At 48.4% G+C, this 24624-nt stretch overlaps 1 protein-coding gene across 1 annotated transcript in view; it reads left to right on the forward strand.

The window, feature by feature from the left end:
- Nucleotides 1-2289: 2289 nt before the first annotated feature.
- The window catches only part of GIGYF1 (GRB10 interacting GYF protein 1), a 26266-nt gene continuing 3931 nt past the window's right edge, over nt 2290-24624 (forward strand). Inside the window, exons 1-20 of the mRNA XM_018571378.1 lie at nt 2290-2316; nt 4703-4710; nt 4910-5039; nt 8308-8403; nt 9338-9449; nt 10929-11037; nt 11520-11560; nt 13381-13566; nt 13649-13866; nt 14740-14845; nt 16542-16727; nt 16815-16948; nt 17482-17632; nt 17735-17901; nt 19197-19288; nt 20998-21096; nt 21902-22002; nt 22227-22309; nt 23571-23702; nt 23790-23960. Of these exons, the coding sequence (XP_018426880.1) occupies nt 2290-2316; nt 4703-4710; nt 4910-5039; nt 8308-8403; nt 9338-9449; nt 10929-11037; nt 11520-11560; nt 13381-13566; nt 13649-13866; nt 14740-14845; nt 16542-16727; nt 16815-16948; nt 17482-17632; nt 17735-17901; nt 19197-19288; nt 20998-21096; nt 21902-22002; nt 22227-22309; nt 23571-23702; nt 23790-23960 (2349 nt within the window). The remainder of the gene's footprint in view (nt 2317-4702; nt 4711-4909; nt 5040-8307; nt 8404-9337; nt 9450-10928; nt 11038-11519; nt 11561-13380; nt 13567-13648; nt 13867-14739; nt 14846-16541; nt 16728-16814; nt 16949-17481; nt 17633-17734; nt 17902-19196; nt 19289-20997; nt 21097-21901; nt 22003-22226; nt 22310-23570; nt 23703-23789; nt 23961-24624) is intronic.

Raw genomic sequence — 24624 nt, forward strand, 5'->3', positions numbered from 1 at the left:
GCGGCCGGGGGGCGTGGCTACGACCCCAATAACTTGAATGGCCCGCCACGCCCCCTCCTACCCCACTAAAAAGCGAGGCAGTGCGTTCCGGCCAAAATCGGGCCGGAACGCACTGCATCTAGTGTGACTGAGCCCTTACCCTTTCTGTGCCTGCAGATCCCATCTGTCCTTTGCGCTCCCCTTTCTTTCATCCTCTCTCCTAGTAACGGTCCAGCCCCGTACGATGTTTGTATTGCACATAGCTCAGCCGTTGTGCGCGGCCTATTAATATCTGAAAACAGGCTTGGCAGCCATTCATGTAATGCCGGCATTGTAACCCGATGACACCGGGTGATGCTGAACAGGTGTGCACAAGACTGCTCGTGGAGTCCGGTTTCAGCAGACTTAAAGTAAAACTCCAGACAAATATAAAACGGACCTAAAATAACTCTAAATAAATAACCCACTTTATGTCCAGGCATGACCTAAATGTACGTCTGAAGCTGAACTCTCAGCTCTTCTCTCTGATGCTCGGGGTTGTGGATGGGACCTCCAGCATGCAACGCTCAGCTCTTCTCTCTGATGCTCGGGGTTGTGGATGGGACCTCCAGCATGCAACGCTCAGCTCTTCTCTCTGATGCTCGGGGTTGTGGATGGGACCTCCAGCATGCAACGCTCAGCTCTTCTCTCTGATGCTCGGGGTTGTGGATGGGAGCTCCAGTATGAAACGCTCAGCTCTTCTCTCGGGGTTGTGGACGGGACCTCCAGCACCCAACGCTCAGCTCTTCTCTCTGGGTTGTGGACGGGACCTCCAGCACCCAACGCTCAGCTCTTCTCTCTGGGTTGTGGACGGGACCTCCAGCACCCAACGCTCAGCTCTTCTCTCTGATGCTCGGGGTTGTGAACGTACCCTCAGGCACCCCACGCTCAGCTCTTCTCTTTGTCAAAAAAAAATGCCTTGGCGTCGCCACGTGTGTGTGCGCGACTATCTTATTGACGCCTGCCGGTGGCCATCTTGGTCATGGGCACTGGCAGAGGAGGGGGCGTTCACCCGGCAAGATGAGGTATGCCGCCGGGTCCCCTCGGTCAATGACCGAGTGCCTGACTTTTCAGAGGGGGTGACACCAAAAGGACTGTTAGTCATTTTGGTGTCACCCCTCCAATGGTGGCACCTGGGTGCGGGCAGCACCCCCCTTGTGATGCCACTTTGTGGATGGGCCCCCTCCGTTCTCACAGTGCAAGACTGCTGTTCCTGCATTGTATGCGATGACATCACAACTGTGACCACCAGCCAGAGCACCATAGGGAAGAGGCTGCGGGGAACCGGTTGCATGCAAGGGATGAGGTGAGTAAATGTGATTTTTTTTTTTACTGGTAGCTTAGACCAGGGTGGACAATACTGAACTCAGAAGCCAGTCTGTCCAGCAGGATCTTTTAGGAGCCCCATTAACAACAGGTAGAGAACCTCAAGTTAGGCACCAGCTGCCATTTTTAAAGAGTGTTGGCTACCCGGCTCTTGGGATTTGTCCTGCCCTAGGCAAAAATGAGCATGGGGAAATAAGACCCTTGAAGCTGGGCTCCTCCTGCACTGTAAGGGTATACATTTCCCTGCAATTCACCTTTAAAACACTTCCTTTAGTGTGATGGCTTTTATAACTGTGCGTAATGGTATCACCAGGCTTGTAAAATTCTGGGAGACTCCATTCTCATTGATCTAAACCCACCCCCAGATCTACATCTCCCAAGAGCCCTTTCAGGGGTAGTATGTGGACCATCTCATACGAGTCGAGTCAGCAGCATGTATTGATATCAATGTATGCATGCATAGACTGTGACGGCACTGCTGCCTGCTTTGTGCTCATCTCCAAGGTGGCCCATAGAATGGGTGGTTATAAAAGACGAGGGGGGAAGTGACGTCATGGTTTTGTAGTGGTGTGGGGGGCATTGGTTGGGATTTCAGTACAGCAGAGGCAGTGTTGTCAGCTCACTACAGGAAGTGAGGAGCTCCCTGGATTTGTGTGTGTTTCTGTACTGTAAAGGAATGAAAGGTGTGGGAATGTGTGCGTATGGCAGAGTTGTATGAGATTGTCTGCATTCTGCCTGGACAGATGCAAATGAATTACTGGCCAAGAGTCATGACCACAGGTTCCCTTTTGGCCAGTAAAGCATTCAATAATTGTGCTTCTGTCATGTTGAGTGTCAGGGAGTCTTGCGTGGGGGAGTTTTAGGATTTCGGGCGGGGGGGTAATGTTATTGGCTAAGTAATTGACTGTGTCTTATTTCATATTCCAGGTACCTGAAGATCACATCATGGCTGCTGAAACACTAAATTTTGGGGTAGAGTTAAAAAATCTGAGGGTTTAAGGTCAGTTGTTCAGGGAGTCCCTATCAACCATCAAGGGGGCAACAAAACAAAGCGGACCTGATTCTGGCTTGGCCTGAGCCTCACAATCTGTCCTCGGCCACCGTGCACTTCCCAGGCCACGGGCAGACTTCCTCAGTTGTCACCATCTGGACACCCCAGAGGACGGTCCCTTCACCTTGACGTATCTCAGGCCCTTTGTCACAGGTGGGGGATGGCCACCAGAGACCGATTTTAGACAATCGGGCTGCCTACTACCATAGTTAAGCTGCGGGGTACATATATTCATTTTATCACAGCGAGGTCATGCTGAACTGACAAGACGGATTTACTAAAATGTTACAGCTTGAGTCATAAATTCCTTCTTTGATGTTTAAGTGATACATTACTGCATTCATTACTGTCTCTTATATCTGCCTGAATGTTAAGCTTTAGCCTGGGTTCACACCTGACCGTTTTGTAGCGCGTTCTACGCTCGACGAACGCTCTACAAAACGGTCAAAAAAATAAATAGCATTGTAGTCAATGCCCTCGTTCCCACCTTGGCGTATTTCCGCCCGTCCCTAACGCCCTACAAAACGGGCCACGCCTGAAAAGGTCCAGGTACTACTTTCGGCCGTTTTGTATATTGCGTTTTCCATTGGGATACAGCCAAGTAGCCTTTGGAATCGCGCGACGGTCGCGCGACTTTTTTACCGCGAATCGCGACAGACACGCTTTTGCAATACGCCTAGGTGTGAACCCAGGCTTAACACTTTCTCCGCCAGAGACAATTTTGTTAAAATCCTCATTTTAAGCCTAAAGATTACTTAACACCCAACCCCCTAAAACTTGATTAGAGGAAGCATTTGGGAGGCACCCATACCGGGCATTTTCATGAGTACTGGTGAAAATGTCCCGATACTTTACCTGTTAAAAAAAAGAAAATGTCCCGATACTAAACTTTACATTTTTGAATGGAAGCAGCTGCCTGAGCTCCCATGCTTGCTGAGCACCTCTGCAGTCTTCCACTGAACCATAAGGCTCATGTTTACAGCACCGGCCTGCACATCTCCTCCTCCTTACTGGAACCATGCCACCCTTGAGACTCCGCACAGCCCCCCTGAGATCCCAGAGTATGTAGCTTCATATTATTCTGCATTGCTGGGATTTGTTGTCCTCTATAGCGGATGGTTGTATTCTGAATTGCTGTATAATGTATTGCTGGGATTTATAGTCCGCTATAGCTGATGGTCGTATTCTGCATTGCTGTATAATGTATTTCTGGGATTTGTAGTCCTGTATAGCTGATGGTATTATTCTGCATTGCTGTATAATGTATTTCTGGGATTTGTAGTCCTGTATAGCTGATGGTAGTATTCGGCATTGCTGTATAATGTATTTCTGGGATTTGTAGTCCTGTATAGCTGATGGTATTATTCTGCATTGCTGTATAATGTATTGCTGGGATTTGTAGTCCTGTATAGCTGATGGTATTATTCGGCATTGCTGTATAATGTATTTCTGGGATTTGTAGTCCCCTATAGCTGATTGTAGTATTCGGCATTGCTGTATAATGTATTTCTGGGATTTGTAGTCCTGTATAGCTGATGGTATTATTCGGCATTGCTGTATAATGTATTTCTGGGATTTGTAGTCCTCTATAGCTCATGGTATTATTCTGCATTGCTGTATAATGTATTGCTGGGATTTGTAGTCCTGTATAGCTGATGGTATTATTCTGCATTGCTGTATAATGTATTGCTGGGATTTGTAGTCAGTGGCAGAACTACCAGGGTCTCAGTGGTTACAGTTGGGACCAGAACCTGGAGCTCCACCGCTGTCCTAAAATCATTAGTCTGTATTGTTTAGAAACTGTCACATGACACTTAAATAAAAGGCATCAGTAATTGGTATGGGCGAGTACTGGGGGAGAAGTATCGGTCACAGTCTGGATAAAATGGTATCGGAGCCTCCCTAGTAAACATACAGTGAATATAAACCGTCGACACACCTCTGTAAAAATGGCAATTATTTTTAGATGTATCCATAAACGTCACATATACTTGTCCCACGTCCAGTCATTACGGCTGAAAATGACACAAATGTGACCTTCAGGGCAAGATCCCACCATTGTCCAGCCCAGATCTGGTCCGGAAAATGGTGTGAACTTGCCGACAGTTCCAGTGCATTCCAGACCAGATGGAATGAGACCTGCGGTATTTGTCTGGTTTGGTCTGGAATGGACTGCGCTGGTGTGAACAGAGGCCAGAAATAGCATAGGGATACATTAGGATGTGTTTTGGGTCTGGAAACAGTCTGGTCTGGAGAAGATCTGGATGTGGTGTGAATGAGCCCTCGGAGTATGTTCCCTCGCCACAGCCTATGTGGCTGAGATGCATTCTGGGGGTAATGGGGTATATAGGGTTCATTTTTTTTTTTTATATGGTTTGATTTGAAGTGTGTTTTAGGTTTGATGAAGTTTTTGCTGATCCTGCGGATACCAGTTTTATTCTCTATTAATATGAACACGTTGCCGGTCTCCTAGATGTGGCTCAGTGGTAACGCTTCTCTCCATTCTCTCCCCAGGCTCCGTGCACTATCCAGTGGGGGGTCTATTGCTTCCCCTCCTCCCTCCCCCGCTATGCCAAAGTATAAACTGGCGGAGTATCGCTATGGAAGAGAGGAGATGTTGGCACTTTATGTAAAAGAGAACAAGGTGAGTCTTCCTGTCCCCTGGTGGTCTGCAGATTAAAGTGACACTAAACTCCGGAGATAAATCTAACAAATACATTCCAGTCCCTGAACAACAATGTATCTTATTTGTGTATCACTCGGCTGTAGATCCCCCAATCATCTGACACTGTCCTTCCTTCTGGAGGGGCGGGGCTACGTCTGTTCTCCATGGTCCCTGTGTGTGTTGTAAAGTAGTCACCGCTCCAAGCTCGCTCCCGGGATGGACTACAATCTCAGTACAAATGAGTAAACTAAACATGAGATTGTAGTCCATCCTAGGGGGGGAGCTTGGAGCGGTGACTACTTTACAACACACACAGGGACCATGGGGAACACAAGTAGTCATCCTCCAGAAGGAAGGACAGTGTCGGCACCAATTCAGAGATGATTGGAGGATCTACAGCCGAGTGATACACAAATAAGAGTCAGAGTTCAGGGACTTGGATGGATTTTTTAGGTTTTGCTCGTGAGTTTAGTGTCACTTGAAATATTCTTAATTGGTGATGGGTTCCGGTCCAGTCCGATCCTGAGCTCCAAACCCACATCCCTTGCAAAGGGGGGGAGATACTTGTGGTGACACCATAGACCTTCTATGGCCATATTCGATCAGTGTCATTGATCAGTTATAGCCATGTGATCATATAAGGCCCATGACGTCACAGCATCTCTTCCCTTTGCTTATGTGCAGCTGTAGACGGGGAATCCCCAGGGCCGCGGCAGAAGGCACTTCCTTCCAGGTTTAGAGGAGCTCAGAGCGGGTTCAGTCTGCCTCTGAGCTCATACGCCCCTTTCAAGACCTCTAGCTCTCTCATTACCTCCTTCCATGCTCGCCTCCAGGACTTCTCCAGAGTGTCCCCCATCCTCTGGAACTACTTACCCCATTCTGTCCGCCTATCTCCTACGCTGCCCACCTTTAGGCGATCCTTAAAAACCCATCTCTTCAGGTAAGCCTATCTCATCTCAACATAACTGCCCTTTACTTTCTCCAATAACTCAATCCAAACAATTATTACCTTTTGTATCAGGTAGGTAGGTAGGAAAACATTAATTGGTGGAAGGCTTGTACTCTACACATTTATTGTACCAAAGGTCTACTTCTTCAGGAGATACTGGGTCTACAATTGTAAAAATACATCTTATAAGTACATAGATGCCGATTGATACCCTGCAGAAGACATCCATCAGTGTAAACCATACACAAGTAGCATTCTTCTACACGAGTGCAAAGGTCTAAGGCAGTGGTTCCCAACCTGTGGGTCGCGACCCAAAAGTGGGTTGTAACCCACAGTTGAGGGGGTCCCCACATGCCTTGTGCTGCAGGAGGGGCGGGGCTACGTCTGTTCTCCATGGTCCCTGTGTGTGTTGTAAAGTAGTCACCGCTCCAAGCTCGCTCCCGGGATGGACTACAATCTCAGTACAAATGAGTAAACTAAACATGAGATTGTAGTCCATCCTAGGGGGGGAGCTTGGAGCGGTGACTACTTTACAACACACACAGGGACCATGGGGAACACAAGTAGTCATCCTCCAGAAGGAAGGACAGTGTCGGCACCAATTCAGAGATGATTGGAGGATCTACAGCCGAGTGATACACAAATAAGAGTCAGAGTTCAGGGACTTGGATGGATTTTTTAGGTTTTGCTCGTGAGTTTAGTGTCACTTGAAATATTCTTAATTGGTGATGGGTTCCGGTCCAGTCCGATCCTGAGCTCCAAACCCACATCCCTTGCAAAGGGGGGGAGATACTTGTGGTGACACCATAGACCTTCTATGGCCATATTCGATCAGTGTCATTGATCAGTTATAGCCATGTGATCATATAAGGCCCATGACGTCACAGCATCTCTTCCCTTTGCTTATGTGCAGCTGTAGACGGGGAATCCCCAGGGCCGCGGCAGAAGGCACTTCCTTCCAGGTTTAGAGGAGCTCAGAGCGGGTTCAGTCTGCCTCTGAGCTCATACGCCCCTTTCAAGACCTCTAGCTCTCTCATTACCTCCTTCCATGCTCGCCTCCAGGACTTCTCCAGAGTGTCCCCCATCCTCTGGAACTACTTACCCCATTCTGTCCGCCTATCTCCTACGCTGCCCACCTTTAGGCGATCCTTAAAAACCCATCTCTTCAGGTAAGCCTATCTCATCTCAACATAACTGCCCTTTACTTTCTCCAATAACTCAATCCAAACAATTATTACCTTTTGTATCAGGTAGGTAGGTAGGAAAACATTAATTGGTGGAAGGCTTGTACTCTACACATTTATTGTACCAAAGGTCTACTTCTTCAGGAGATACTGGGTCTACAATTGTAAAAATACATCTTATAAGTACATAGATGCCGATTGATACCCTGCAGAAGACATCCATCAGTGTAAACCATACACAAGTAGCATTCTTCTACACGAGTGCAAAGGTCTAAGGCAGTGGTTCCCAACCTGTGGGTCGCGACCCAAAAGTGGGTTGTAACCCACAGTTGAGGGGGTCCCCACATGCCTTGTGCTGCTCTAGGTAAAAGGCTCCTCAGCCTCCATCTAGCGCAGCTGTGTCAGTACTCCTAGATGGCGCTGCAGCGGCCGGAGAGGATCAGAGAGAGGGGAGCAGGCAGGAGTGAGGGGAGGTGAGTGCTTGATCACCACAGAGCCTGCACTGGGCACCACAGAGGCTGCACTGGATGCCACCAGAGAGTCCCACTAGCCACCTGAGAGCCCACACAGATACTAGTATTGGTGCATCCCTAAATTTTACGGTTGGGGGTCACCACCACTTGCCAAATGTCACCAAGGGGTCCCGGCCATAGAAAGGTTGAGAACCACTGCTCTAAGGAGTCATTACCATATATTTGTGCAGTGGGGATCCCATATGTAGGGGAAGGCTGCAGGGGAACCATTCAAAGAGACACAATAGTATTCTGATTTCAGGTCTATAGTAAAGCATCCATGCAGTATGATTACAGATATGAGAGGTCTTATATCTGCAATATAAAATGTATATTACATCTCTGGGATCTTTTAAATAAACCATGCATTGGAGCATTAGTGCCCCTTACAAGTCCAGCTTGCATTGTTTATGATGAATGACATTCAGATATCATAGAGAGAGAGAGACTCTCCTGGTGTATCTTCATTGTGCCCCCGCTGGAAGGTGCACAGGCATCTCATGAGAAGTCATCATACCATTCGTGCATTGTAGAATCCCCCTTTTCTATGGATAGACTGACCCCCCATTAGTTTCCATGTTTAACCCTTTTGTGTTCTGCAGGTTCCAGATGAGATGCAAGACAAGGAGTTTGCTGTGATTCTGAATGAGGAGCCCCTGCAGCCTTTGGCTCTTCTGCCTCTTACAGAGGATGAGCAGGTGAGCAACGGTGTCCTATATCTGGTTATTCAGCAGATATCGAATGGGATTCACACTTGCTGGGTTGTATATGGGAGATGTGGAGGACAGGAGGGTGTTGCTGGGTAGCTCACTTTCGGCTCGCAGTAAGTTGTGCAGCAACTTCCAAGTAAAGAACCGTGATCTGAACTGCTACCATCATATAGAGAGGAACACTATATAATGCTGAAGTAAACTTACACAAAGAGAAGAGATTGCAGTTCATTATCTAGAAGGGTCATTGAGGTGACGGTTGCCCGACATAGAAGGGTCATTGAGGTGACGGTTGCCCGACATAGAAGGGTCATTGAGGTGACGGTTGCCTGACATAGAAGGGTCATTGAGGTGACTGTTGCCTGACATAGAAGGGTCATTGAGGTGACGGTTGCCTGACTGACTTAGAAGGGTCATTGAGGTGACGGTTGCCTGACAAAGAAGGGGTCATTGAGGTGACGGTTGCCTGATGGGGACCTGGATGTAAACAATCATGGGGATTGGTACTGTTGGGTCGAGGTAAATGTACATCTGGAAAATGGGAGGGTAGGTTCGCTCAGGTCAAAGGGGCATAAAGGATAAGTGCATTTTATTATAAAGAACACTGAACATTTAAGATCCCATCCATCTGATTTGGAGGTTTTGCGCGTTCTCTATAAAGAGAGGGGGATTTGTAATCACACAGGCTGGAGCTCGGTATAGGAGAGGTCAGGTGGAAGAAAGGATAATGGCAGACGACGGGGAAGGGGAAAACCCAGATTCATTGGGCACTGCAGACATACAGCTGGGGGGGATTGTCACCTTTTGGTTACAAGTAGAAATGTAAGGTGCTTTGTGCTTCTCCTGTTTTGGGGATTGATGAAGTGCAGCTCTGTGTATGTATACAGTGGGATCCATCACTCACATCTCTATCTCTCTGCAGAGGAACTTCTCGATGTCGGTGAATAGCGTCCCGGTCCTAAGGCTGATGGGAAAGGGCGCAGCGCCACCTACTGCAGGGGCACCAAGAGGCCGTGGCACAGCACGTGGAAGGGGTATGATTATTTATTTTTTTCTTGTCGGAGGGCACAGAAGAAATATATTCCCCATCTGAAGATGGTCACTGAGGTAGCTGTTCCTCCAATTGTGAGCGATACTGTTGGAAGGGATCAGACGTCACAATTTGCTTAGTGCCTAGAAGAGAATGGAGGATGATGATCTTTTCTGATTTTGGTTTTATGGTGGTAACCATCGCATAGGGCTGGACAAATCCCCAGAGCCCGCGGGGCAATGCTCCTCAAAAACCACAGCTGGCGCCTAACTAAGGTTTTATTTAGTTGTCAGTGAAGCTCCTAAAACTCCTGCTGCCTTCTGAATTCTATATGAATTTGTCCGCCCCGGCTGTCACATGACTTGGAACATACATCGGTTTTACACACAATGTTTTAGGTTTAATGCTGATATGGCTTCCTTTCCCTGTAATGTGAGGACAGGAAGACTCCTTCACATACTAAGCACGCAGTGTAATGTAAAGGTTGACATTGATGTTTAAGCAGAGCAGGGAACCCCCCATAACGAGGGATACACAAAATATGGTTCTGAGCCACCAGGGGGAACAGGACACCACACCCCTAATTTAAATTGAAGCAAAAAACAGAGAAAGTGGGGCTTTTAAAGTGTCACTCTAGGCATGGAGAGCATATAACGCTTAGAAATTCATTTTTATTTTACTTAATAAATACCGATAAAAAAGCGCCAATGTATAAGCCCATTGGTTTCACATCCACATCAATTTCCTAAACATAATACAATCTGAAATCACCATAGGCATATAGCCTCCCTGGACCACACGGCCACATTCTTGGCATCAGGCAATTGTTGAGTTCATTGTACATGTCAAACACATGTCAAAATGTCTTGCATCGATGCACCGTGGGTCCAGACTTCGACGCGTTTGGCGGTGCATCGATGCAAGACATTTTGACATGTGTTTGACATGTACAATGAACTCAACAATTGCCTGATGCCAAGAATGTGGCCGTGTGGTCCAGGGAGGCTATATGCCTATGGTGATTTCAGATTGTATTATGTTTAGGAAATTGATGTGGATGTGAAACCAATGGGCTTATACATTGGAGCTTTTTTATCGGTATTTATTAAGTAAAATAAAAATGGATTTCTAAGAGTTATATGCGTAAGAATTAGATGTTCTCCATGCCTAGAGTGACACCTTAAAAGCCCCACTTTCTCTGTTTTTTGCTACATAACGAGGGATGCAATTCTTTTTCCTGGACCAATCCTTCAGACCTATGGTATCGAGGGGGGTAGGAGCGGTCACATGATCCTGACCCATGTGGAGGTCAGAGCATTACCCGGTGGAGGTAGTATTTGGGCACAATGCAGCATCCAGTCTGATGCAAAACAAGTTGGGTCTAGGAAATGGTGAAGTGTACATTTAGCAGTGTAAGTACCGGAATTTGATCTGGTATCAGCCTGTCGCAGTCCTTTGTTTCACAATACATGCTTTTCCCCAGGCCGTGGCCGCGGCGATCCGGCTGTATTCCAGCGTCCTTTGGAGGAAGCAGAACCCGGATTTGGCCGTGGAGCACGGGAAATACACCGGAGTCAGAGCTGGGATGACAGGTGAGCTACTCCTATAAAATACTATGTGATGTAATGGAAGGTTCCCCACGCTGAGCCAACAGACATCATTAAAACGTACTCCATGTGGTCAAAAGCCTGCGGATAGCTGACTCGCATCTGTATGAGCTTGTTGTATATTCCATTCCAAATCCATGGGCGTCGCTATGGAGCTGCCTCCACCCGTGGCCATTAATATGGAGTTGCCCCCCTTTCTTGAGGATATAAGAGCCTCCACTCTTCTGGGAAGGCTTTCCACAAGGTCCTTTGTGGAATATGATCAGCAATCATACATTGTAAGGGGGGGATGCAGAGAACCCGCTCACATCTCGGGGCAACAGAAAGGGGAGGTCTGCACTTATTTTAACTCTTGCTGTTCTGGGGGAGCCCCACTGTAAACCCCCCAAATTGTTCTGCTTAATCCCTATCTGTTCTTGGCTGTGATAGAAGCGCCTCTAATCTCCTTTTTTCTTTTTTTATTTCAGAGGGGAAAGAAGATTTGAGAAGCCCGTCCGGAGAGAAGCTGGTATGTCATCCTCCCTCCTCTGCTCCAGCCTGATACTTCTTTTATTTAATCTCTACTGGCATTGTAGCAGTCTTGACCGTTTCCTTAAGCACACCATATACCCCAAATTTCCCAAAAGCCTTCTGTTGTCTTGCAGTGGCATGACTGGTCTAGTCCCTCTCTGAGATCTGGGGGCAGAGAATCAAAATGAACCTGCAACTGGTCTACGGGTAGGATCTGCTGTCAGTCCTTCTCTCCATGGCTTAGCAGACTGCTTGTCAGCCGGGGACGTTACCAACTTGACTAGGAAACTACATTTATACCATGCACAGCGTCACGTCATCATTCGTGGAATGAACACAGGGACCCAAACTGACCACGCTGCCACAGAATGGTTTCCGTGGTTAGTGTGGTCTGGAAAGGACAGGAAGCCCTGCATTTGAGGGGACTGGCATGATCGCCAGTAACCCGAGGTACAGGCCCGTCCCCCTCCTCAGGAAGGCCCATGTACAGGCCTGTCTGAAGTCTGCCAATGAACATCTAAATGATTCAGAGAAGGATTGGGGAGACAGTGCGGCGGTCACATGACACCAAAATTGAGCTCTTTGGCATGAACTCGACTTGCCGTGTCTGGAGGAAGAAAAATGCCGACTATGACCCTCAGAACACCGTCCCTACAGTCCAGCCCGGAGGTAGAAACATTATGCTTTGGGGCTGTTTCTGTTGCTCGCCAACAAGGGTTCCCCCAGGAAATGTCTCACCTCTGTGCTCCCCAACAAGGGTTCCCCCAGGAAATGTCTCACCTCTGTGCTCGCCAACAAGGGTTCCCCCAGGAAACATCTCCCCTCTGCTCCCCAACAAGAGTTTTATCCACTAAGTACGAAGTCATGTTCTGCTTGGGGATCAAATACTCATTGTACTGAACTGCAACTCCATTATAACATTTGTATCATGTGACTTCTCTGGAGTTTTGGTTGATATTCTGTCTCGTCATTTAATATACACCGATGATAAAAAATTATAGACCTGCAGGGGAGCAAATCATTGTTTTCCTCACTAAGGGCTTGTTCACACGACGTCTGGATTCTGTCCGGACCAGATCCGTCGGCTCATGCACCCAAAATGCATCCCAATGTATCCCTGTGTGTTATATGGGCTACGTTCCGGTCCGAACAGAAAAAATACAGCATGTCACGTTTTGTCCGGTCCGGAAATGCACAAACGCGTCAAACGCACTGCAGCTAACATACTGACAGCCTCAATCTAACTGGTACACATCAAAAACGCACTGCATGCATAGCACCGCGTCTCCAGATCTGGACCAGAAAATCATGTGAACAAGCCCTAAGGCCCCATTCACACAGCGATTTTTATCGCACGGCAATTCCCGCAATATCGCGGCTATTTACCGCGCGATATCGCTCTCCAATGCATGGCAGTAAGGCTCTGTCCATCGCGGGTCGAGCGTCGCTACAGCAGGACCCTTTTTTGGACCGGATTTTGCAGCGATTCTAGCTTGCTCAATGCAAGCATTTGCGCGACATCGTGCAAAATGCAAATCGCGCGACAAACGCCCGATTTGCGAATCGCTCAGTGTGAATGGGGCCTAAGTGTTTGGGCAGCACAGTAGAGTCAGGTCCGGCCGCAGAGAGATGCAGTTGTCCAGCTTGAACATGTATTACAATATATGTGAACATTTTCTACACGTATGTAAAGCGTTGTGCAGAGACTTGGTCCTGACTGGCTTAGTATGTGCCCGCACCCCTCCAGCACCTCACATGTGACAGACTTTGTACCAGAGATATACGATTAGGTTTAGTCGCAAGCCTTTTCTTTTGCAGTGCGAGTCGGGTTTGAGGAGCCGGCCGCTTCACGGAAGGAATTTGCACGCTCAGACAGTGATAATTGGCGCACGTTGCGCGATGGGCAGGAGGAAGACGAGGATGGGAATTGGAGGCTGGCTGTGTCTCGGAGGGATGACCGTTGGAGGTCTACCAGCCCTGGAGGGGGTGCGGGAGCAGGAGCAGGTCTGTCGCGCTACCTTCCTGTCCAGTCTGTACCGCGTGTTCTTGTACCATGATGGTCACTGATTCTCCTTATCCCACTCAGAGGCTCCCCGCTCCGCCGGCTGGAGAGAACACGGTGACCGGCGCCGAAAGTTCGATTTCGAGGCGGTGCTGGAGGAAGGCACTTCAACACAGCGTAGAACACGAAGTTCAGATGGCGCACGTGAGGATGAGAGGGACGGCCTTCCTGAATGGTGTATGGAGGATGAGGATGATGAGATGGGAACCTTCGACTCCTCCGGGGCCTTCTTCTCTTTCAAGGTAATGGGAGCACCACGCCATGCGGAAATCTCTCTGGTGGGGACACGAGTAGGAAGGGCAAATCTCTCTAGTGGGGACACCAGAAGGAAGGGGAAATCTCTAGTGGGGACACCAGAAGGAAGGGGAAATGTCTCTAGTGGGGACACCAGAAGGAAGGGGAAATGTCTCTAGTGGGGACACCAGAAGGAAGGGGAAATGTCTCTAGTGGGGACACCAGAAGGAAGGGGAAATGTCTCTAGTGGGGACACGAGAAAGGGGAAATCTCTCTAGTGGGGGCACCAGAAGGAAGGGGAAATCTCTCTAGTGGGGACACGAGGAAGGGGAAATCTCTCTAGTGGAATTGTTAAGTTGGATAAACCAATTAACGTGAACTTGCAAAGCATCCAGAGCACCTAAATACTCCCCTTACCATCACCACCTTGTTCACCTGCAGGAGTGAAGAGGCCAAGTGTAAGGTCCTAGTCACTCGGCATTCTCTCACTGCCCCCATGTCACAGTAGCGGTGCCTGGCGATTGGCCTTTTACGCACATCATGCTGCTTTGAGGCAAGACAAGGAGAGAAAATAGAAAGTCATCAGCAAGGGTGCATTTCCCCAACACATAATGTCACACAGGCCATTACACCGCGCCAGCGTGTTTTACATCTATTTTACGTACACTTGGGTGGGGTTTTTATTTTGGATATTTCTTTAAGATATGTTGGACTCTCCTCTATTTGGTTTGTTAGCAGGATAATGATGTCACCCGTGTTGGGGAGCACTGGTTGCTATGGGTTATTTGTTGGGAGCGGTTATATGTCATTTGTCGTGGGAAGGGGTGGGGCAATTGTCCTATTAAACGGCTTCTGATTGATTGCCGTGTCTTGTGTTCCAGAAAAACCCCAAGGAGACCATTCTGGAGGAGCAGGAACTGGAGTTCCAGGGGGTGGAGGACGACGAAGAGGAGGATCAGGCGGACAGCACGGGAGACAAGCATAACGGTGAGTGGACATACGAACCGCAGCAGTGCCATACCACCTCTGTGATATAATATCAGGTTGTGGCGTCCCTGTACTGTAAAGGGTGACCAGTGTCACTGTATTGCCTGCCACCCAAGCTCTCTTTCTAATGTCCAGCCTCTGGGCAGGAACTTGGAGCTTACACAGAGCTGAGGTGCCTCAGCAGGCAAGCATCAGTATTGTAACATGGGAGGGAGTCACATGATCACCCATACTTGGAAGTTTGGGGTATTTTTCTTTGCTTCCTACTGCTGGGGCCTTCATTATAGGGCACTGCATGCTTTACGGAGCATTTGTACATGCTTGCCTATCATTTTTACTAGGGATGCACTGATGCCGATACTAGTATCGATATCGGTGCCGATTCCGAGTATTTGGGTGAGTACTCGTACTCGCCTAAATGCTCCGATGCCTAGCATGAGTACTTCCGGTATCGGGAAGCCGGGCAGCACCTCATTACACGCTGCCCGGTTTCCCGATTGGCCGGGAAGCAGCTCCATGCTCTCTCGTCACTTGTGATGAGAGAGCATGCAGCCCACTTCCCGGCCAATCGGGAAACCGGGCAGCGTGTAATGACGAGCTGCCCGGCTTCTTCATTGGTCGGGAAGCTGGCCTCGTGAGGTAAGGTTACCTTAGTATGTGCAGCCTGTCACCCCCGGTGCCTCTCCAGGGAGAATGCAGCCTTCCTCCGGTACCCAGCCAGAGCCGGGAAGCTGGCTTCATGCTCCCTCATCATCTCATGACGAGAGCATGGAGCCGGCCTCCCGGCCACTCAGAAAGCTGGGCGTTGAGCCGTTACATGGCGCCCGGCTTCCTGATTGGCCGGCAAGATGGCTATGGCTGGGTACCGGAGGAAGGCTGCATTCTCCCTGGAGAGGCACCGGGGGTGACAGGCTACACAAACTAAGGTAAGAGGGGACTTTCTTGTTAATCGGGAAGCCGGGTGGCGATTCTTTACACGATTCCCGGCTAATCAGGAAGCCAGGTGGCGAGTCTTTACACGCCACCTGGCTTCCTGAATGGGACTTCGGGTACTCGGCAATTGGTATCGGCGAGTACGGAAAAAAATTATCGGTACTCGGTACCAAATACCGGTATCGGTGCATGCCTAATTTTTACTGTAAAAAATATAGAGATTTGTAAACCCGGTGATTCTTTACTGTTATAACAAGGGGTGCATTGTTTTCAATGGGGAGCATTAAAGCACAACCAGTGTGTGGCAGTGCAGAGCAGGAAGCAGAGCAGTGCATATCTAATGACAGCTTATATGTAAACTCCTATTCATATTTTTAAAACTAGGCAGCAAAGCCCTATAGAAGTCTGTGGGGTTCTGCTGCTCGGGTGCATCCAGCTGTGAGTAGGCATCGGTCCAAGATGGAAACAATCCCTGAAACCAATAAGAACCATATTTGTAGCTGGGGAGGGGTACTCCAGATCTTGAGGGATTTTGCAGGACTGTCTCTGTTCTGAATGGCGGCTTGGTATAGCAGCAGGTTTGCATTGACAAGTTTTCAAGCGTTTGGGTTTTCTAAGAGATGACATTCCTTTTGTATTGGCATTCATGGTGCCAGTTTTTTATAACTAGGCTGCACACTCTATAGACTGGTATATTGGTTGAAATGCTGTGAGGTTTCTTCACCTAGAATTGGACATTAATGCTGCGCTCCCATAGGTGAAGACCTGTCGGCCCTCTCTGAAGAACTTTTCCAGGAGCCTTCCTCTACCTCTCCTGACCCGTCCAATCCTCTGTGGGCATCGGGGCTGTTCGGGGAGATGGAGAGTGAGCGATGTCCCGATATTTCCTCAGCCCCTGAAGGAGAAAGTGCGATTCCCAGCGAGCAGACTCCGCTCTCAGATGATGACGGTGAGAAAAGGGCTAGTCACTGCCGGTGTGCTGCTGGTGCTGATTTGGAGTTTGAACTATTTTAATTGCTTTTCCTCATTTTTTCAGGCGGAGACCCTGGACCCTTTGTTCCTTCCCCCCTGTCCTCTCTGCCACCTCCTTCCTCTAGTCCCCCCATTGCTGCTACTGAATTCTCTGTGGGGGATCCAGAGGAAGACGAAGGCATGAAGCATTTCCAGCAGGTAAGTCAGTCTGTACGGCTTCAATTCTCTGACTCTCTCACCCTCTTCTTAATGTCTCCGTGTCTCAATGGCACCCTCTATATGTCTCCAACTCTGCCTCTCCTCTGTTCCCAGCTCTTACATTGCCTTACATTGAACATCCCCAACTCTGCCCACCCTAGGTATTCCCCCGGACATTACCCTTTTCTCTAGATCTGGCTCCAAACTTTCCTAGGGATGTCCTTTGCTTCATACCCCACCTTGCTTCATACCTCACACACTCCCTTCCCTAGTGTTAGCATTCTGCCCTCACCCTCAGGTGCTCCCATTAGGTTTTCCCCACCATTCAGCCACGCCGCTCCCCTGCCACTCTGTCCTCAGGATGCCGCAATGCCCCTACTAATCTGCCTTTGCCCTTATAGTGCCCCCACTGCTCCTGGCCTCGTCCTCTTGGCACCACCATGACTCTGTCCCCTGTACATGTGCCTGATTCTATTCTGTACCCTCCCAGACTTTTCTCACCTCATGCCTGACTCTGCGCTCTCATGTGACAGGAAGCGGAGAAGTTGGTGGCTTCTTTGCAGGATTCTTCCCTGGAGGAAGATGGCTTTTCTTCCACCCGCTCTCACAGTGCTGCTGCTCTGCCCCTAAGCCACGAGGCTGCCATGAAATGGTTCTACAAAGACCCTCAGGCGGAGATCCAAGGTAGGTAACCTGGGACACAAATATTTCCTTGGGGGAGAGGAAAGGTATAGGAGGTTTTGTATGGCACACTGCCCTCTAACTCGCCCATCTTCCCCCCTGCAGGTCCATTCAGTACGCAGGAAATGGCTGAATGGTGCCAAGCCGGGTACTTTACCATGTCACTGTTAGTGAAGAGAGGATGTGACGAAGGCTTCCAGCCCCTTGGTGAGGTCATCAAGATGTGGGGACGGGTTCCCTTCGCTCCTGGGCCCTCCCCACCACCCTTACTGGTAAGTTGCATTTCATTCTATAATAAGGGCACCAAATACAGAACATGGCGCTGTTATAAGGAAAGTTACCGCGTGACTTACACATTTTTACATGCTTGCTCTTCATGTTTCTATTGAATTTGATGTAGAGGTTTGTAGATTTGCCACTACATTGACTATTGCCGGAGTGTTAAAAGCCCGCTGAGATGAGATACCCACCACACAGGGGGTGCATTGTTTTTAATGGGTCACCCGACTGATAGACTTGTACTGCGAGAAGGAGCTGCAAAGCAGAGCCAGTATGTCGAGTCAATATGGCTGCTCACATATAAATATTACAAAGTCTTTAAAATGTTAACACAATGCTAGGAATTCCATCTTTAAAGGAATCCTAAACGAAAGACTTTTCTTTTATTTTGGATGGAATAGGATACGGGTAAAATCCCCAGTTAGTGTTTTCTTTGCCTGCTATGTGTGTCCCATTTTGTACATTTCCATTCCTCTCCAGTCCTGTAGACACAACAGAAGGTGATTGGAGATCTCTCTAGAGAGGGGGAATCCCATCCCCATCTAAACTACCCTTGCAGCGGGGCTTCTCCTCTACACTGTAAGGAAGACTTTTGTGTTGGGTACCCAAAAAAGTCATTTTCACTTGACTCATCCCTCGCTCTCCGATAGTCTGCAGTGCTCCAGGTTGTGGGCGTGTACGCGGTGTCCTGACAATGCAGGGTCCCACATTGTGATGTCAGAGTGCGGCTTTGGGGGGCCGGTCACAGGGAGAGGAGGAAGCCTTGGGCATTAAAACTGCATTTAACGGTACCCTAGATGAAAACAAGCATTTAACCCCTTGCAGTCCACAGGGGCGGGAAGGCTGAGGTATGGGGAGCCCCACTGCAAGAGTAGTATGGGGTTTTGCGTTAAGCTTTAATGGGAATCTGTCATTGCTTCAAATACACTGGGGGGAATTTATCAAAACTGGAGAAAACATAATCTGGAGAAGTTGCCCATGACAACCAATCAGCATCTCTCTTCAGTTTGCTCAGGTAAGATTTGAAAATGAAAGAGAGATGCTGATTGGCTGCAGTGCAAATCTGCTCCGGGTTTTGTCTGCTCCAGTTTTGATTCCCTCCATTGTGGTTATGGGTTTAACTCCTCAGCAATCATCAGAATATGGGAGCGCAAGCAAATGATAGTTCGTCTGATGGTTTCTTTTATATATTTATAATCCATCGATAAGTCATGCGTCTTCCCCCGGTCACACTTTTACACCCCATTCTGTATTCCCCCGGTTTCTGAACTGTCATCTTCTCTCGTAGGGTAACATTGATCAGCAGTGCCTGAAGAAACAGCAGGAGCTCGCCCTCTACCAACAGCTGCAACATCAGTATCTGCTGCAACTACTTGGCAGGTGACGTATTCAATCCACATAGAACTCCGGGTTCTGTCGGATATTGGTGGGTAGAGCCCATTGCAGTCAACTGGGGCACCTGACACTTTCTTTTTTTTTTTTCTCCTTAAAACAAACGTGAAACAAACGTGTGTTCGGTTCATACACGGCAAAGCAGGCGGGTCACTTTAATACTCGGCAAAAACGCAAAAGTTCCCCAAAGGGGGATCCCACCATGGTTACAAAGGTGTAGAACAAAAATGATCGTAGAAAATTAATTTATTTTTAGATATATTAAAATGTATACGTATCAAAAAGACCAAACAAGCATATAAACATCACATATATGACTGCTCTCGGCTGGTATCATAGAAAGTGCAAGTGGATATAAACATACATTTCTATTCATAAGAACAATTATATAAATAAGGTGCGCCCCTGGGATGCTTGTATACCTATTTTCCGTGGTGTTGAATATCTGTAAACTCTAAATCTCAGATAGGGCTGCAACAACTAATCGACATAATCGATTATAATCGATTATTGAAAAAGTTGATGTTTACATCCACTTGCACTTTCTGTGATGCGTATACATTTTAATATATCTAAAAATAAATTCATTTTCTACGATAATTTTTGTTCTACACTTTGTAACCATGGTGGGATCCCCCTTTGGGGAACTTTTGTGTTTTTGCTATCAATTATAACGGGACCCACCGTGTGAATTGAATACGTTTTGTGTTACTAATTTTATACCTTGAAAACCTTCCCTTCCCCATTTATATATCTTAGTCGCTTTAATACTCTCGTCCCCAGCAGCTCATATTAAAGGAGAACTATGGGGTTAAGTCTTTTCCCCATAGTTCTCCTTAGGGTAACGGGAGGACACAAACTAGCGTCCTCCCGTCACCCTAGGCTTAGTATACCGCGAGCAGCTGAAGCGGATCCCGACAATTGTGCCGGGATCCGCCCAGCTGCGTGACTGACAGCTGGCTCTGCCTATCTAAAGGCAGAGCCAGCTGTACCCGCCTCCTCCCCTGTCTGTTCCGCCAGTCAGCGCTGGTGGATCGGAGGGGGGAATCCAGCCCCTCCCCTGTCACGGCAGAGAGCTGTGACAGGATCGAGAGGTGAGCGAACGCTGGTATGTGTTCGCTCACCTCCCGATCTACTGAGCCGAACTGTGACAGTCTCATTGTCACAGGTCGACTAGAACTATGAGGTGAGTGAGAAGCACCCCCCTCATAGTTCTCCTCTTTAAGTTTTTTTCCTTCATTTCTCCATCACTCCATTCAGTGAGGGATGGAAGCCAAATTGAAGCGCTGCCCATGTGTCATCGCTGGGCCAATCACCAAACACCAGCGATGTCAGGAGAGCTAGTGAGTTACATGTCCCACCATTCCTGGAAGTACCGGGTGTTTTCTTTAACCCCAGCGGCTGAATGGAGCGAGGGAAAGGAGGAAAGTATGTGCTACTGAGGATTGGGGATTCATGTGAATGTTGCTTCAACCTAATGAACGGTGTGTGCAGAGCGGATGAACTTGGCTTGTTTTCTCTGTCCTCGGTATGCTGTCCCTTCCGGTATCACATAAGCTCTAGTCTGCTCTCCTCTCATCTGCTTCTCTACCATTCTCTTGTCTGTCTCTCCCGACCCATGTGTACACTGACCACAGTAACCCTCAGATCGGATCACCATTGCTATATGATGACACGGTTGTGTCTCCTGCTTACAGACAGCCGTACTCCTCCCAGCAGAAATCCGGAGATCTGACTCCACAGCAGCAGCAGCAATTGACACTGTTCCTCCAGCAACTGAACCCTTCAAAGTCCAGGTATCTAGACTGCTTTAGTGGTAAAACACTGCAGGTCAAGCTGGCTATGGGGGGTAAGGATGCATAGGGATGGCGTAGCACAACACGGCAACACTTTTTTGGAAACTGTAACAACATGCAGATATTTTTCTACATCGATATTTGTTACCTTTTTTTTTTATTTTTTATTTCTTTGCTGCCTTTTTGTGGTAAAAATAGTTTCTAGTTTGTGTGCAGTGACCTAGCGCCAAAGCAAAGAGACTGAGAACCAAATTTACAATGAAACGTGCAGGGAAGGAATGACTGCACAAATTGGGCCTAAAAGTGCAATAAATGATTTATTTTCTTTTTCTTTTTATAGTTCTGCCATAGAAGTGTGTGTGTGTGTGTGTGTGTGTGTGTGTGTGTGCGTGCGTGCGTGCGTGCGTGCGTGCGCGCGCCCTGGTCATAGGCACCCATTATGGCCATTCATAATTAGGGTTGAGCGTTGGGTTGACCTGAACCCAGCCTGCTTGCAGTTCGCAAAACAAATTGGCAGTACACCATAATCAGCCAAACGTTTGTCATTGACTAGTATAAGCACTGCCAGGGCCGTATAACATGACAGATCCCCCAGTGCCTTCTATTTTTTCACTAGTCAGCGGGGATCCTGGGTGATATGGCCGAGATTCCCTGGCCCCACCGTAGGGATCTGATCGGCAGTTATGAATCCACATTGCCTGTTTTGTTTACTTACCCCAGCCAGTCAAGGTTCTGTCATTTGGAGTCGCTCTTTTTTTTTGGCTGTCATTTTTCTGGTGATCTCACAACCCCCATTCTCTTACAGAGGTTCCGATGCTACCCTCCTTCCCTCTATGAACAGATCTCTCTCTGTGCCAGACACTGGATCCTTATGGGATCTGAATACCTCAAACTCATCGACTGCAGGTAGGCTCTCTATATCATTCTCTCTGATTCAGCAGTGAAAGTTCTCTGACCTGTTCTGCAGCAGTAAAGTCAGCCCGGGTTCTCAGCTGTCTGGAAGGACAGAGACTGTTTCTCTAGCCATGGAAAGCAGGGTAATTGTTGTGACATAACTGCCCTCCTGTTCTTTATTGCCGTATCTCATCTTCTCTATCCTTCACCCCTCACAATATGTTCTTTCTTCCAAGGTGCGGACACCAGTCTGTGGGACCTGCCAGTCACAGCTGTATCTCAGGGGCCAATATTGGAGCAGCTGCAACTGCAACAGAAGGTAATGTTTGATATTGGTGTGATCAGCAATGATATATCAGAGGGAATGGATAGAACTGTGTAATAATGACACTGTGCCACCATTACCCCTTATCCCATCTACAGATATGCCTTCTAACTTCAGTTGTGCTCCCATGTTTACACATCTCTGGCAGAATTTGTAAAATGTTAGCACTGGCACCACAAAACAACCTGCAGTATTGTAGAAAGCACCTAGCAAAGACTCGAGACTGAACTGTATGGTCGCAGCCATAAACACTATGGGGGGGGATTTTATAAACCGTTCACATAGTGAACAGCTATACGAACCTGACTCTCGGCACATTATAGCCACTAGGTGTACCTGTAATGTTCTTTCTGACAATTGGTGGTCACACGATGATCCCAAACAGCAGAGCGACGACTTTTCTCCATTGACCTATCCTGATTACGGGATTGAAGATGTGAAAAATACAGAAATTACACTGTAAACCAGTTTATCATCTTTCAATCAATCTGTGCAGACCATTGTAGAAGATCTTAGTAGAATCAGCAATCGTCTCTCTTCACACTTTCTTTCCTTTACTCTTTTGCATACTAATGGCATCCAGAGTGGTCTGCATGCAAATGCATTCTGCCTAGACATGCCCACTCCATACCATCAAGGTATTTTGATATTTGCATCACTGCTCCCAAGAGCCCGCCCACTGCTTGTGTCAGTGCCGAGGGCTCTGGAGATGCATGCTGAGGTAGGATGTTGTGATGTTTTCAGGAAGCTGTTGATGAGCGGAGGGAGCCAGGAAAGGCAAAATATAAGCAGATAAAACTTCAGCTTCAAAGCTTGCACCATTTGTCTTGCTGCGTAAGGCCCCATTCACACACGAATCGGCCTGCACGTACAGCTCCGTACCAAGCAGCTGCCGGTGATTAATACGCAGCCCCCGTCCTTCTCTATGGGGCTACACGGCCGTACGCCCCCCTACGCTTACCTCAACTGCAGGTCCGTAGGGGTGCAGGTTTTCTGGCCGGGACGCATACAGGATCCATTCTGGCGGCGTATGAATACGTTCACCCGCACCCCTGCGGACGTGCAGCGTACGGCCGTGTAGCCCCATAGAGAAGGACGGGGGCTGCATACTAATCACACGCAGCACCTGTCCTTCCCGGCTGCTGCTTGGTACGGCCCAGCGCGCAGCACGGAGCTGTACGTGCCGGCCGATTCGTGTGTGAATGGGGCCTTATACTCCAACATTGGGAAACGCTGTTTATTAATTCTGTTACAGTTGCAGGAGCGCAGAGACGCAGAACTCAGGGCTAAGCGTGAGGAGGAGGAGAGGAAGAGGAGGGAAGAGAAAAGGAGACAAGAGGAACAGAAGAGGAGAGACCAGGAGGAGGAGATGTACAGAAGGAAGCAGGTGAGGTCATGGACCACGTCCACTTTTCCCTGCCTCTTGTCTTAACTGATCTCAGCTGCGTAACGTTTTTCTCGTCTTCTCTTTCAGTGCCGCCAGCAACAGGAACTGCTTCTGAAACTCATCCAGCAGAGCGGACAAACGAGTCCATCTGCTCAAGCGTGGGCAGCTCATAGCAAGGGACTTTCTCTGAAAGCCATGTTGGAGATGCAGGAGAGAGAGGGGCAGCTTCTAAAACAAAGACAGACGTCTCGCAATGTGGTAAGAGCTCCTATAGCTCCGCTTCCTCCTCTGGGGTTGCAGCGAGATTGTTGCCGGTATATTGAGTCCTAGGGTGGTGTAGTAAAGCAATACCTTAGCGCAGTGTTTTTCAACCACTGTGCCGCGGCACACTAGTGTGCCGTGAGATATTTTCTGGTGTGCCGTCAATAAATCGTTAATTTCTTTGATCGATCAAAATTATTTTGATCGATCAAAGTTACTCACCTCTCCGCCGGCTTCCGGGTCTTCCGTCGGAGATCCAGTGACGTCACGGACATCGACGTCACTGGACTCCTCCCCCGAGTGGCTCTGTCGGCTAACGAAGGGAAGGGGGGAGGAGTCGGGTGATGTAGTTGTCCGTGATGGGTAACGAAGGGAAGGAGGGAGGAGTCCGGTGACGTCACGGACATAGACTCCTCCCCCTTCCCTTCGTTACCTGACGGAATCACTTGGGCTGAGTCTCCTCCTCACTCTTGGGCCGGTGAGTCATCGCATGTGTGTACAAGGCAAAATCTGCTACCCTGGTGAGACCCCACAAAGCCATGGGGCTTTTGGGGTTGTGTGGTAACGCTGGGTGTGCCATGAAGGAGTTAACAATATGTGTGATCATTAAAGTGTGACTCATTCTAACCGCAGAGGGCAGAACCAAATGTAAAGCCCCCCC

This window comes from Nanorana parkeri, unplaced genomic scaffold, assembly GCF_000935625.1.
Source record: "Nanorana parkeri isolate BGI_ZX_2015 unplaced genomic scaffold, ASM93562v1 scaffold1746, whole genome shotgun sequence".
In the NCBI taxonomy this organism is placed as follows: Eukaryota; Metazoa; Chordata; class Amphibia; order Anura; family Dicroglossidae; genus Nanorana; species Nanorana parkeri.